General features: G+C 36.4%; 1 protein-coding gene across 3 annotated transcripts; it reads left to right on the forward strand.

Moving 5' to 3' along the window:
* The first annotated feature begins 5,487 nt into the window (after positions 1–5,487).
* Positions 5,488–12,153, forward strand: LOC104209981 (probable sulfate transporter 3.5). Of its 3 annotated transcripts, XM_009758756.2 has the most exons (12): positions 5,488–5,876; positions 6,038–6,245; positions 6,342–6,513; positions 6,786–6,851; positions 6,932–7,045; positions 7,967–8,083; positions 8,185–8,311; positions 10,837–11,123; positions 11,202–11,392; positions 11,473–11,555; positions 11,664–11,740; positions 11,859–12,153. In XM_009758756.2, exons 1-12 carry the CDS (start codon positions 5,564–5,566, stop codon positions 12,030–12,032), a joined length of 1,929 nt encoding a protein of 642 aa, XP_009757058.1. In that variant the 5' UTR covers positions 5,488–5,563; the 3' UTR covers positions 12,033–12,153. The 3 variants fall into 3 exon arrangements, with proteins under 3 accessions (XP_009757058.1, XP_009757059.1, XP_009757060.1); XM_009758757.2 differs by lacking the exon at positions 6,786–6,851 and having other exon boundaries at positions 6,899–7,045; XM_009758758.2 differs by lacking the exons at positions 6,786–6,851; positions 6,932–7,045.
* Positions 12,154–13,625: the final 1,472 nt, after the last annotated feature.

Genomic DNA, 13,625 nt, shown 5'->3' on the forward strand with positions numbered 1-13,625 from the left:
CAGCAAATCAAAATAGTAGAAATAAACTTAGGGAAAGTAGTTAATAGGGGATCGGGGCGTTAATTCTTAAGATGACCGATCGGGTCGTCACAGCATAAAATTCCCTAACCCATTCCTCATTTGCCTTGCATGGAGTGGGGATGAAGCAGGTCCAACCGCTTGAAACTAGCCGGACCTGGAAATCCGAAAAGAGCTCCGCCACTTTGTCATCAGCAATTCCTTTCTTAAGTTTGACCTTCTTTGTGAGGGGATCATCATAATATCAATGTTGGCACTCGGAAGACATGAATTTATTGGTATCATAGTTCAAATTCTCAGCCACTTCTTCAATTTCGTGATCAAGCGCCGCATTTTCGTTCATGTTCGGCTCCATTTTAAGGTCAAAGTACCTTGAAAAATTAAAACCAAGTTAGGCGAGCATTAGATTTATATTAAACAATAAAAAATAATGCAATTAGGCCAAAGAATCAAGCCAAGCAGGCCCAGCAAGCAATAATTGCAGAGCCACTATTTTTTGTAAAAATGCCCAATCACCGCACCTACAGGAAAAGCCTCGTAGGTGCGGTTTCGCTTCTGCGAACTTTCACAGCTAAGCAGAAATCGCACCTGCGAAAAAGGCACCAGAGCTGAGAAGTCGTATCTGCGGCAATTGTTTTCGCTTCAACGGTTTTCATCAGGGGTTTCACAAACCCAGCTACTACTGACTCTTTTCAATTCCAAACATGATTTTGGCACATAATTTATACTCAAGAATTCTAAATTAGTACACTACATGAACATACGACTTGAGTCCACATAATTTTAAGGCATCATAACAGCAAACATTCTTTCAGACATTTTGTCGAACATATGACAGGCATAGAGTTATTTTTTATTTTTTGAGGCAATTGGGTACTCAGACTTCCCCAATTCTTTTCAACAATAACAACACATACAACTACACTCAACTAATTTCGCTCACCCCTAAATCTTACAATGATCGAGAAGGGAAAACAAGGGCCATGGAAAAATGGACATGGAATCTCAAAAATGAGAGATAGGCAGTTATATGAGAGATAGGCCAGAAGAAAGAAGTAGAAGAGAGACTGAAGATGGTACCTGGGTATCTTGTGTGAGGGCAATAAAAATCGAGAGCAATGGAGAGTTTGAGCAGCAGTTATGTGAGAGATAGAGGAGTTATAGTTTGGGGAAAAACACTTAGAGTGTTACTTGTAAGAGAGGCCTTTTTTTAAAAAAAAAAAAAAAAAAGAGGCCTTTTTCTTTAAACTTACCCAACAGGTTGCTTCTGCGGGATTTTTACCACTTCTACGTAAACACTTTTGTGCGTAGCTGCCGCTTCTGCGATAAGTTTTCATCTGCGGCAAAAAACATGCTTCTACGTGGCCACTTCTACGTGAATATTTCTGTAGACGTAGTTGCACCAGATTTCTCAATGACACAACTGGGCAGCCACTGTTTTTGTGCACTCCAACACCTCAAACTCCTCAATTCAACTCCAAAAAATCTAAAACTTTGCAGATTAGTCTAAAATAATATATCAAACTATTCTAAAAAGGAAAATTTGAAAAATGACTAAAAATTTTGAAAACGATGGGTTGCCTCCCACCAAGCGCTGCATTTAACGTCGTGGCACGACGTGAATCAACTTTACCACTTTTCTCTCCACTTAGAATATATGAACTAGTCACCTAACTTAGAATCAATCTTGTGACCATGAGTGACGGGGGGTGGTAAGTAGATGATCAAGCCAAATGCCATTTGCTTTATTTTGTATTTCTTGGCTTTCATGTGAGGAATGTCATTTTGCCTTCTTGTACCTTCAAATTGTAAGATGTATGGCCCTTTCCTCTCCTCTTCTCAATCCCTAATTAACTCGTGCAGTTCAATTCTCATATCACCACACAATTCCAATTTTGAGAAATGCTTGGAATGTGACATCAAGCCTCAAAATTGTAATTCTTTCCGGATTTTGACATTCTCTTGGTTGAACTAGAGTCAACTTCAATAATATTTTCAATTACACCAGTTGACTCTAATTCTATATTTTTCTTGGCATCACTAACAAGCATGGATTCGGTTGGAAGATGTTCAATTCTTAATTACTCAAAATAAAACTCACTTTCTTCCTCGAAGTTGGACGTTTCTTGAGCTCTTTCACACTCTCAAGTTGGCGGGCATAGTGAGCCTCAATCAATATTTTCATTTGATCTTCCAAGGTGCGGATATTCTCATCATTTTGAGTAAGTACTTGTTTCAAGTCCTCGAGTTCCAAGTTGTGCTTCTCCTCATTTTCAAGAACGGCCTCCAATATGAGCATCATCCTCTCATTTTGAGCATTTGAGAGTTCTTCTTGGTTTTGATCCACTTCCAAAGAAGGATTTTTTACTTCAACCTCTAAAGAAGGTTCTTGGCTATCATTCACTTCCAAGGCTTTTCGGAACTCTAAAGCTTCAAGCAATTCTCTCATTTGTAAGTTCAACCTTTCAAGCGCTAAATCATTTTGGAAACTATTTTTCAAAAGCTCATCCAAGGCATTTTGCTCTTTGTTTCCTCCTTCAAGTAGGCATTCCACCATTAGCTTGAACTCTCCATTTTGACTATGCTCAACTTTTTCTACTTTCATATCCCTATACTTGTCATCACAAAAAGTAGAATCATCATAGCAGGGGTTCAGGAAAGGGAAGGACAAATAAGTACAACAATCCCAATGGCCATTTTGACCACCGCACTTATCACAAATACTTTACTTATGGGTTTGAGATTGTGTGCACAATCCGCCCCCGGGAGAATTTAAATAATTTTGCTAAGAGTGTGGTCCTCCACAATAAGGACATTGGTCATCAAAGTATGAATAACTACAATCCGATCAATTTTCATTATGTGATGCCATTTTTCAAAACTAAGAAACAAGAAACAAATAAGGAAATAACCAAGATAAGAAAAATAATTATACAAATATTCACAAGTTTGGACTAAAGCACGCACACTTATTTCTCAAACAACCTAAATACTCCAAATTGTTCTCCGGCAATGGCACCAATTTTGTTGACGTCCAAATCCACTTCTAAAAAGTAAATGGACACGGTCGCATGCAATATAATATTTCGAACTATGAATCGGGGTCGAATCCCATAGAGAACAATATATAGGCGACTAAGAGTGTAAGAAAATTATCGCTTATTATGCTAAGCCAAACACTTAGGATGGTTTTGAGGAAATGTTTATAACTAATCGTGAAAATATAAACTAACCTAGAAAGCAAGCAAAATGGTCAATGGCCACAAGCATGGATGCATTGAGAACAACACTCCAGTAACGATCCAATGTATTTCACAATTTTACAAATATAAGCGAGTTTATGTTAATTAACCTCGGGTAATAATTCTTTATTAGCTTCTTCGGAAGACTAACAAGACTTCCTAATTGAATTATCCCTAAAATAATTAAGAGATTAAGCACACCCGAATATGTCTACAAGTAGTTCAATCATATCCCTAGGTAGAATCTATAAAGTGAGGGTTAAATGCCTCAAGTTCTTGCTAATTAATCTTTCCCAACACTAAATTATCTTTTTCAAAATTAATTAGAAGTAAATGGGCGAGTCCTACTGTTAGTTAATCTATTTGGAAACATTAAAGAGCCAGAATAATTAAAGAAATAATAACTCACTTCATAATAAATAAAAATCGTTCAATGCATAAGCACAACAAGATATTTAAGCCCCACTTTAAATATGAATATTCCCATAAACAAGTTTTAAGTGTTGGAAAAAATACTACACACTTAGATATTCAATACAAAGCAAGGAAATGAAGAAATGAACATAAATGGGTAAGAAATTCTCAACCAAAAGCTTCAAATCTTCAAGCCCCAAGTGTGTGTGCAAGAATCCTAACTTCCAAACTTGTCTTCTCTAGTGAAGAGATGTCAAAGATAATTCTAAGATTGGCCAAAAGATATCTTACAAATGAGCTAGGTCGTGTATTTGTGGGTTTGGAATGGAGAAAATTTGAAATGCCCAAGTTGCCCAGGTTTGATGCCCGTTGGACGCACCTGCGGAATAAATCATCGCAGGTGCGACTCCACAAAAGTGGACTTTCATTAGCAGAAGTGGCCATTGGTGGAAATTACAATTCTGCAGAAGCGGACCACGAGGCGCAGAAATGCACACGCAGATGTCGACCCTTTGGGCAGAAGCGCAGATTACCAATCGCACATGCGATCCCAGCAAAGGTTGCCCAGTTTCGCAGATACAACCTTCTTCTCGTAGATGTGAGGTCCCATAAGCGCACAGTGTTCCACAGATGCGAAATCACTGAAGGATTTTGTATTTCTTTAACTCTTTTCTACTCAATTCCACTTCAATTGACTTCCACTCTCTTCATGATATCATTTACCTAATAATCTAGCAATACACACCACAAACAACCTCATATTATAATTAATGGATACAAAAACTGAAGCAAAGAGACTAAAATAAATGGTAAAATAATCACTCATCAGGTACCCTAGTATACTTTTAAATATTAGGTGACAACTCTTTTTTATCAACAACAGAGAAACTACAAGTTGAATCCTGTTTGAACTAGTGTAAAATAGGGTGCCACAATTGTTATTGACTTACCTAATGGATTGAATTAGGTGTCATCACGACGGGTTGGATTTTGGATCGTGAAAAGACTCCAAAAGCCCCTAGATTTACACATGAGAGAGAGAGAATTCGATGTTGGAGATTTCACTTTGTGTTTTGACGTAGTGGGGTTAGGAGAAAAGGTCGTAGAGGGAAAGAAACCAAGTTCCTTTGAAAAGATTATGGAGGGCCTAGTTCTTTGGATATCGAGTTTTTGGATACTCATGAATGTGATAATCGAGAAGAGGAGACTAGTGAAAAACTGAACCAGGAGAATAGGGTTGGTAGTGCTAGTGGTGATAGGATGGGAATGAGGATGAAATATGGGGTGAGAAGTGTTGGCAAAGTTGTTGATGCTGAGGAAAGGAAATTTTTTTCTTTCTTTCTTGAATTTCATGTGGAGTCAATTACCGTCAAATAAAATTGAACGAAAGGAGTAATATTTAGTCCTCCATTTCAATTTTATATAGCTTACTTTTTGTTTTAATTTGTATCAAAAAGAATGTCTCTTTCTATATTTAGTAATTTTTAACTCCAACTTTCCATATGATAAATTCTAGACTACAAGATTCAAGGACATTTGGAACATTATACATATCTTTACTTTAAGGTCAGCAAGATTTAAAAGTTTTTCTTAATTTTCTAAGTTTGGTACGCAATCAAACTAAAACACATAAATTGAAACGGAAGGAATATTATATAGTATTATATAATTTTACATTATACAAGAAATTTCGCCCCCTTTCAGTAAATTAAGATCAAACAAGGTAAAGTACAGACAATTCCCCATTTTTCTCCTCTTGGTCATTCTTGCATCACTTTCCAACCTTTATTGCGTCTATAAATATTCACAAAGCTGTTCAAGCTAAATCCACCCAAGCTCTCCTTTCTTTTTGCTCATTTCTTCTGCAAAGCAATATATATATCCCAGCCATGACGAGCTCTCCCCAGTCTTTGCATAGGGTGAACTATGCAGCGCCACGAAGCTTTGGGACATTACTAAAAGCAAACCTAAAAGAGACCCTTTTCCCAGATGATCCATTCCATGAAATCAAGAACGAGCCAATTTCACGCAGATTTTTAAAGGGGGCTCAATATTTTGTTCCAATTTTCGAATGGCTGCCAAAGTATAATTTCAAGCTCTTAAAGTATGATCTTCTTGCTGGAATCACTATTGCTAGCCTTGCCATTCCTCAAGGGATAAGCTATGCCAAACTCGCTAACATTCCTCCAATCATTGGACTCTGTAAGCTACTTATAAGAGTATTGTATTGTTTTTTCCTATATATATATATTGACACGTCGTACCAAAAGATGTATGTGTTCATGGCTTTCTTGGCTTTTGATTCGAAGTAGGTACAACTAACAATTTTTTGATTAAAAGATGTATGAGTTGCATGCATGCAGATTCGAGCTTTGTTCCTCCTCTTATTTATGCGGTTTTTGGAAGTTCAAAGCACCTTGCTGTGGGGACGGTGGCTGCTTGCTCATTGCTTATTGCTGCAATCATTGAAGGAAAAGTGAACGCTAGCGATAATATGCCGCTGTATCTTAGTTTGGTGTTCACGGCCACTCTTTTCTCTGGTTTGGTTCAGACTGCTCTGGGTTTGCTAAGGTACACACCACCACCTGTCCTTCCCTAAGCTAGCTAGCTCTTTGATTAATTAGTACTAGTAGAAATATATAAGTACAATTTATTTGGTTTGTGCAGACTTGGGATTTTGGTAGATTTCCTATCACATTCAACCATAACTGGATTTATGGGAGGAACAGCAATAATTATTTGCTTGCAGCAACTGAAGGGCATGCTTGGTTTGAAACATTTCACTACCCATACTGATGTGGTTTCTGTCTTACGCGCTATCTTCCACAACAGAAAAGAGGTTGTCATTCTATACTCCTAATTGTATCTATTAGATTAATTAAGTGAATAGCCATGCATTGGGGATACTTCTATGCACAATATATATTCACATACCTTAGCTTTGATACTGACATATCATTTAGAAATATTATTTTATAGATCCATATATATATCACCAAAGGATAAAAAATGAGGAATTGCCTTTTATTATTGGATTATGAGTAAAGTTGGTCAATTTGGCAATTTAATTTCTGTTATTGATTTTTTTTGTGTGTGTGTGTATTCGAACAGTGGAAGTGGGAGAGTGCAGTTGTTGGAATAATCTTCCTTACTTTCCTGCAATTCACTAGATTTGTGGTGAGTGTTTCCTATTAATATGTGAAAATAAGTGTTCTCGGTCGCAGATCATGTATACAAGAAAAAATGCTTCTTTGCAGAAAAACAAGAAACCAAAGCTATTTTGGGTTTCAGCCATAGCTCCAATGGTCACTGTAATTGTCGGCTGCCTTTTCGCTTACTTCGCCCATGCTGAGAAACATGGCATCCAAATCGTAAGCCTTTAATTTCCTTCGCCCCCCACCCCAAAATGAATTTATATTAAGTGCGGTAGAAGATATATAAAAGCTGACAAAATATGGGCCGACTAGGAAAGGAAGAATAGAAGAGATCAATCACGAAAATATACAAAATTTGAGGAAGATTGAGAGTGATTTCAATTAGCTAGTTTGCCGTAAAATATTTTAGTAGAAATCGAGTTAAAACTTTTTTTATGACACATGTATCTCACACAAATATATACATGTATATACGTGGATATAGTGTATACTCGACGGGTTCAATTGAACCCATAATTTTCGACGCGAAGTAAAAATTTATATGTAAAAATTCATTAAAGTTTTTAGTAGTCATAAATCTAATAACTTTATAAATATAATAGGTTCGATGTTAAAAAATTTAAATGTTGAACTCATAGGGTTTAAATCCTGAGGGCTGCTTGTTAAGTATTTTGCTTCGGTTTGTCAAACGAAATAGTTTGAGAACAGGAAGAGACGCATAAGGAGAGACAAAAATTACAGAATTTGCAACTGTTAGAGTCAAGTTTGGAAAAGATTGATAAGATCTTTTTGAATTCTCTTTAAGGGTTGTTGGAGAATGACTATTGAGGTGTGTATGGCTACGTTTCACTAATTTATCATTGAGACAAACCCTTTTTACAACACTTATCTAAGTGGACTTCCACCTAACTAGCGAGGAAGAGCCAATTTTGACATTTCGAGAATTAGACTTAAAGTATGCAAGTAATTATGTCCACCGACGGATATGGACAAGATCACTAATAATCTTGTAGAAAACGCAACACTAACTTTTTCTTTTCTGTGGTCACAGCACTAAGTCCGATCCGTATTTTAATTTGTCTCATCTAATGTAACAGTAGGTCTTTTTGTCTCATACTTTGGACTGAATATATACAGGTTGGACATTTGAGTAAAGGAATAAATCCTTCTTCCATTCATCTTTTAAATTTCGATCCCAAGTATATATCAGCACCTATAAAAGCAGGAGTCATCGCAGCAATGATATCTCTAGCTGTAAGTACACTCTTTAATTTATCCATACATACGAAGAGTTTCTGATTTGTCAATCATCAAAAATGTACGTGTTTACTAAGTTTGTATGGAATATTTTCTAGGAGGGAATAGCCATCGGACGGAGTTTCGCCATTATCAGAAATGAACAAATTGATGGCAACAAGGAAATGATTGCCATTGGCCTCATGAACATTTTTGGATCTTTCACTTCATGCTACTTGACCACTGGTAATTTGTGGTGGCAAAATGGTTAAAAGAAAACAGTTCATATTATTCGTTAAATATAGGCTGGATAATGAACTTTATAAAAATGGGTCAATTAATATAGATAATAATCATATTATCCATTTAGAAAATGGATAAGCAATGAATAATTAATGGGTTCAACTTTTACATTTGTAAAACTTCAAATTGGGGGTTTCTCAAGTTTGGGATACTAGGAATTCTCCCAAAAGTGATCATATTCAAGAAACATTAAATATACTCATATTATCCATTGATTAACCTATTTTTTTATCCACATTAAATATGGGTCGAGTCGGATAATTTATCCATTTTTTCATTATCCATTTTTTACCTGACCCGACCCGACCCGCCCATTTTCCACCCCTACTGGTAATTATTCACTAAAATCAAGAGTAAATTTACCAAGATATAGGGTATGTTTGGTATAGATCAATTTTCTCATGTTTGGTTGGCTTAAATATTTTAGAGAATATTTTTCTCATGAACTTATTTTCCTCCAATTGGAGAAAATTGATTTCCCTACCAAAAGGAGGAAAGATATTTTTCAAACTCTTTTTTAACCTTCCATACCTTATTCCTCACTCCCTCCCTCAAGAAAAATATAAATACACCGTAGTTTTGGTGAAGAAATTTTTTTTATTCATCACCTAACTATTACATGCTTTTTCCTCAGTACTTTCTCCTTTTCTCCTATTTCTTTCTATATATATACATTAACTATGTACTTCTTGTCATTAAAACATTAGTAGTTCTATCTATCTAATCTTCTATTTCTGCATTAGCTTTTCAATCCAGTCTCTTTCTTGAACACTTGTCTTGCTCTTCAAATAGGCAATGTTCCTCAGTCTGCATTCTTGTTTAATCTGACTTAGTATGTATGTAGTTGTGGGTAATCTGAAGTCCCATACAACGATGTTCCTAGCCTTCCATATCCAGTATATCAGGGCAGCCAATATAGCAGTAGCAACTCCCCTGCATCTCTTTCCTTTGAGTAGCCTGGTCACTCTCTTTCATATCCATGTTATATATGTCAGTTGTATTCCCATGCACATCCAGTTTTACACCCCTCTTAAGCATTGCTGTGAGAATACACATTCAAAGAACAAATGTTGGATAGTTTCCTCTGTTATTCCACATATTGGGTACCTATCATCTTGATTAATGCACATACGATGCAATATGGTTTTTGTCAGCAGTCTTTGATGCATAGTGAGCTAGCAAACAAAACTGTGCTTGGGTAGGTTCATATTGTTCCATACCCATCTTCTCCATGCCCAGTTTTCCTTTTCTCCCATTCTCCATAGATATCCCTCAATTGTGTATTGTCCATTAGCATTTCTCCACAAATTCTGATTATATCCAGGAGCAAATATTTCTCTGATCTTGCATATTTTCTTCCAGTACCAGCAAGCATCATTGGGGCATTTGTACTGCCACCAATCCTTCTCCTTTAAGTAGACAGTGTTGATCCATTTCACCCATAGATTATCAGTTTTTTGAGCGACATTCCATACATATTTTGCAATAGCAACTTCATTCCATTTTATTATGTCTGTTACGCCCAAGCCTCCTTCATGATTTGTCCTACACACTAAGTCTCATGCCACTAATGGTGGCTTATGTGTGATAGCTTTCCCATCCCATATGAAATTTCTACACATAGCAGTTATCCCTTTTCAGCACTTGCTTTGGAAGCAAGAACATAGTTGACCAGTAACTATGGATATGTAGTAGTACTGAATTCACTAACTGCACTCTTCCTGCATAAGATAGATGTCTTGTACTCCAACCTTTGATTCTAGCTGCTATCTTGTCTATGAGTATTTCACATTCCATTTTAGATATCCTCTTAGCTATATAGGCACACCAAGATACCAAGATACCTGAATGGTAGACTTCCTTTCTGGTATCCTGCCATTTCCATCAAATCCTTCTAGCTCTGGATTGGCATATTGACACTGAATATATTTGACTTGCTTGCATTAGCAGTTAGACCTGAGCTTTCTGAGAATGTTTTCAAGCCCCTCAATAAGAGCAGCACAGATTGAAAAGTCCCTTTACTGAACAATAGAACATCATCTGCAATTGAAACTTTTGCTTTCCTCCCCAACAATGTATATATATGAAAAATAGTTACTCCCTCTATTCTACTTTTCGTGAACCTATTATTATTTGAGGAGTCAATAATAAAAATTTTAACCACGGTTTTGGTAAAACTTTTTAAATATTTTCAATTATTAACTATGACATATAATAATTTTTATGTAGTTTCTAGTTATGTAAATTTTATTTCAAAATTGATATCCGAATTTGTATTGAAAATCAGTCAATTTCACCCTCTTACTCCGAGTAATATATGTAATAAGATCTCTCAACCTAACCCATTTATTTTAGATTCTAGATTCATCTCACAATACTTAATGAACATGCTTCTGGGAGAAAAGTATAAAATAAAATTAAAACCTGTAGTAGTACATAACTAATAATGATGGATGTTGTATTTTCAGGGCCATTTTCAAAAACTGCAGTGAACTTCAACGCTGGATGCAAGACTGCAATGTCAAACGTGGTAATGTCAATATGCATGATGCTAACCCTTCTGTTCTTGGCTCCTCTGTTTAGTTACACACCATTGGTCTCTCTCTCCGCCATCATCATGTCCGCAATGCTTGGCTTAATTGACTATGACAAGGCATATCACCTCTTCAAGACAGACAAGTTTGATTTCTGTATTTGTATGGCTGCCTTTTTTGGTGTTTCCTTCATAAGCATGGACATTGGCCTAATGTTATCCGTAAGCACTACACTTCTCGACAAAATATTAATAACAAAAATTTGCTATTAGAGATGATTTTTTCCGGGGCTTTTCCAGGTTGGACTTGCCTTAATCAGAGCACTTCTATATATAGCAAGGCCAGCTACTTGCAAACTTGGTCTCATATCAGAAACTGGATTGTATCGCGATGTGGAGCAGTATCCTGATGCAAATGGAATTGCAGGGTTTCTGATTCTGAAGCTTGGTTCTCCTATATACTTTGCAAATTGCAATTACGTCAGAGAAAGGTTTTTAATTTGTTCTATTTTCTCTCATACACATCAAACAAGTGCTTCTAGTAATAGTCTTTCTTTGATGGATTGCGCAGGATTCTTAGATGGATCAGAGATGAGCGTTCTCATACCATTTCTAAAGGAAATGAAATTGAATTCTTATTACTTGAATTAGGAGGTACTCCTATAAATTAGCAAGAAGGAGAAATTTGGATGTTTCCTTCTTTTTCTACTATAATAATGCAATTAATGGTAATGTAACTGAATCACAACCTTATGCCAACAGGTATTACATCCATTGACATAACGGGTGTTGAAACATTATTAGAAATTAGAAGGTGCGTACAAGCAAAAGGGATCAAGGTAAAATCAAACTCTCATTTTTTTTTTCCTATTTACTTTTTGGGCACGGTATAGGAAGTCCACAAGTTTCTAAATACTTACATTTCTTCTCTGGCCTTTTCAATTCTTTAATTTGTAGATGATTTTGGTTAATCCGAGGTTGGGAGTCTTGGAAAAGTTGATGGTGACAGAGTCAATAGACACCATTACAAAAGAATCTGTCTTCTTAACCATTGAAGACGCAATTGATGCTTGCAGATTTTCACTCAAATGTTCGGATCACATTAAAACAGAAAACCTTGCAATAGTTTAGCATTTTGGTTGTGTTGAAATAGCGCAAGCAAATTTCTCCGGCTGTAAATGTATAGCTTATTGACAATTTGTTTGCACTTCTATGAAGCCCAAAGTTTAATATACAAGTTGCTTTTTCCAAACGATTGATTTGTAATCTCTTTTCATTATATGTTAGCCACATGCTGCTTATCATTTGTAGTTGTGATGATATATACTCATAGACAAACCAGTAAAAAACCTTCATATGGATACAAGTTTCCTCTCGGTAATGTTGCACATTAAAAGGTATTGTCGACACCCTTTTCTATTACATGTTTCGGAGATTGTATTATTTAGTGAGAGAAGGCCTGACTTCTCTCTCAAATCCTATCCATCACTGCTACTATTCACTACTCAAGAATGGCTAACCCACCAGAAAATCAACTTGAAACCATTTCAATACCACCAAAACCATCTGATACTAAGCAACAAAGATACAAATCCAGCCTTATCTAACTCCAGCCCCTCCTTTAAAGATAAGCTACTAGCCGATGGCCAAACCATTTACAAAGAATGGTCACACATGTAAGAACTGGTCAAATCTGCAATTCTGGACAGCCTCACAATAACTGACAAAGTTGCAGCCTGTTGGTAATCTCCCGAGCAATGTTCTTGAACAACTGAAGCAATGGTAATTCAGCCAAACAACTTTGCAGCCTCAAGCAATTTTCATAAACAGTTGCAAACCTCAACACATCACCTTTCAGAATTCCAAATTCTTAGTGCACAACTCTGGTTAGCAGATTCTTATACTGAACAAAGTCTCAAGAAATGCAGTTGACGGGTTTGGCTCAATTCTGGACAAATATTAAATAGAGGAACTGAGTAACACAGTTGTAACTTGACTGCTAATTCTGGACCTAAATGATTCAACAGCGACTATCACAAGAGTTTACACAAAAAAATCAGTTGCAGCTAGAAAAACAGGCAGTACAATCTGAAATTCGGTAACCAAACTTCAGCCCAAAAGCGACAGATTTTTCTAGCTCAAATTCTCTTCAGCTAGCAAGCTAAAACAATGCAGAATTATAGCAGAAATCAGGGCAGTTCTTAGGCTGCAGCAGTGCAGAATCAACAGCTGTGCAAATTTCAGCAGCCCAGTTCAGAAACTTAGCAACTGTGCAGGATTAAACTCAAATGTAGTTAAAATTTGGAACCAAGCAGAAAATTGTGCTGCAGACAACTCTACAGATTCACAACCAATGAATGTGAGCAGACAACCTTAGTATAGATCAATGTAGCCAAGAAATCTTCAAGTGAAACTCTTGATTGACAGTCCTTGCTTCAGGTTTTTGCAAGTGTCAAAGCTGCTCAAAACTGATCAAAAACTGATATTTGCAGCTTGTCTTTGGCCCTCTTTGTGTTCAGAATTTTCAGGAACAATAAGTTCAGGTTCGAATAATTCTAGAACCAAGCTTAAAAGGGAAAAGAAAAACTTAACGACTGAATTTCAGCAGCATAGATTTACTTGCACAGTAAACTTCCAAACTGGACTGATCTCAAGCTGGACAGAATTCCAACTGGCGTTTCTTCTGAATCCAACCCTCAGTAGCAGGAACAAGAACAAATTTAG

Source organism: Nicotiana sylvestris, chromosome 11, assembly GCF_000393655.2.
Source record: "Nicotiana sylvestris chromosome 11, ASM39365v2, whole genome shotgun sequence".
Taxonomy (NCBI): Eukaryota; Viridiplantae; Streptophyta; class Magnoliopsida; order Solanales; family Solanaceae; genus Nicotiana; species Nicotiana sylvestris.

Bases quoted from the DNA above. Each gene is read 5' to 3' on its own strand.
- LOC104209981 (XM_009758756.2), top strand. From the start codon at position 5,564: ATGACGAGCTCTCCCCAGTCTTTGCATAGGGTGAACTATGCAGCGCCA. The intron at 6,246-6,341 runs GTACACACCACC...TGGTTTGTGCAG, and splicing joins ACTGCTCTGGGTTTGCTAAG to ACTTGGGATTTTGGTAGATT. The intron at 8,084-8,184 runs GTAAGTACACTC...AATATTTTCTAG, and splicing joins CAGCAATGATATCTCTAGCT to GAGGGAATAGCCATCGGACG.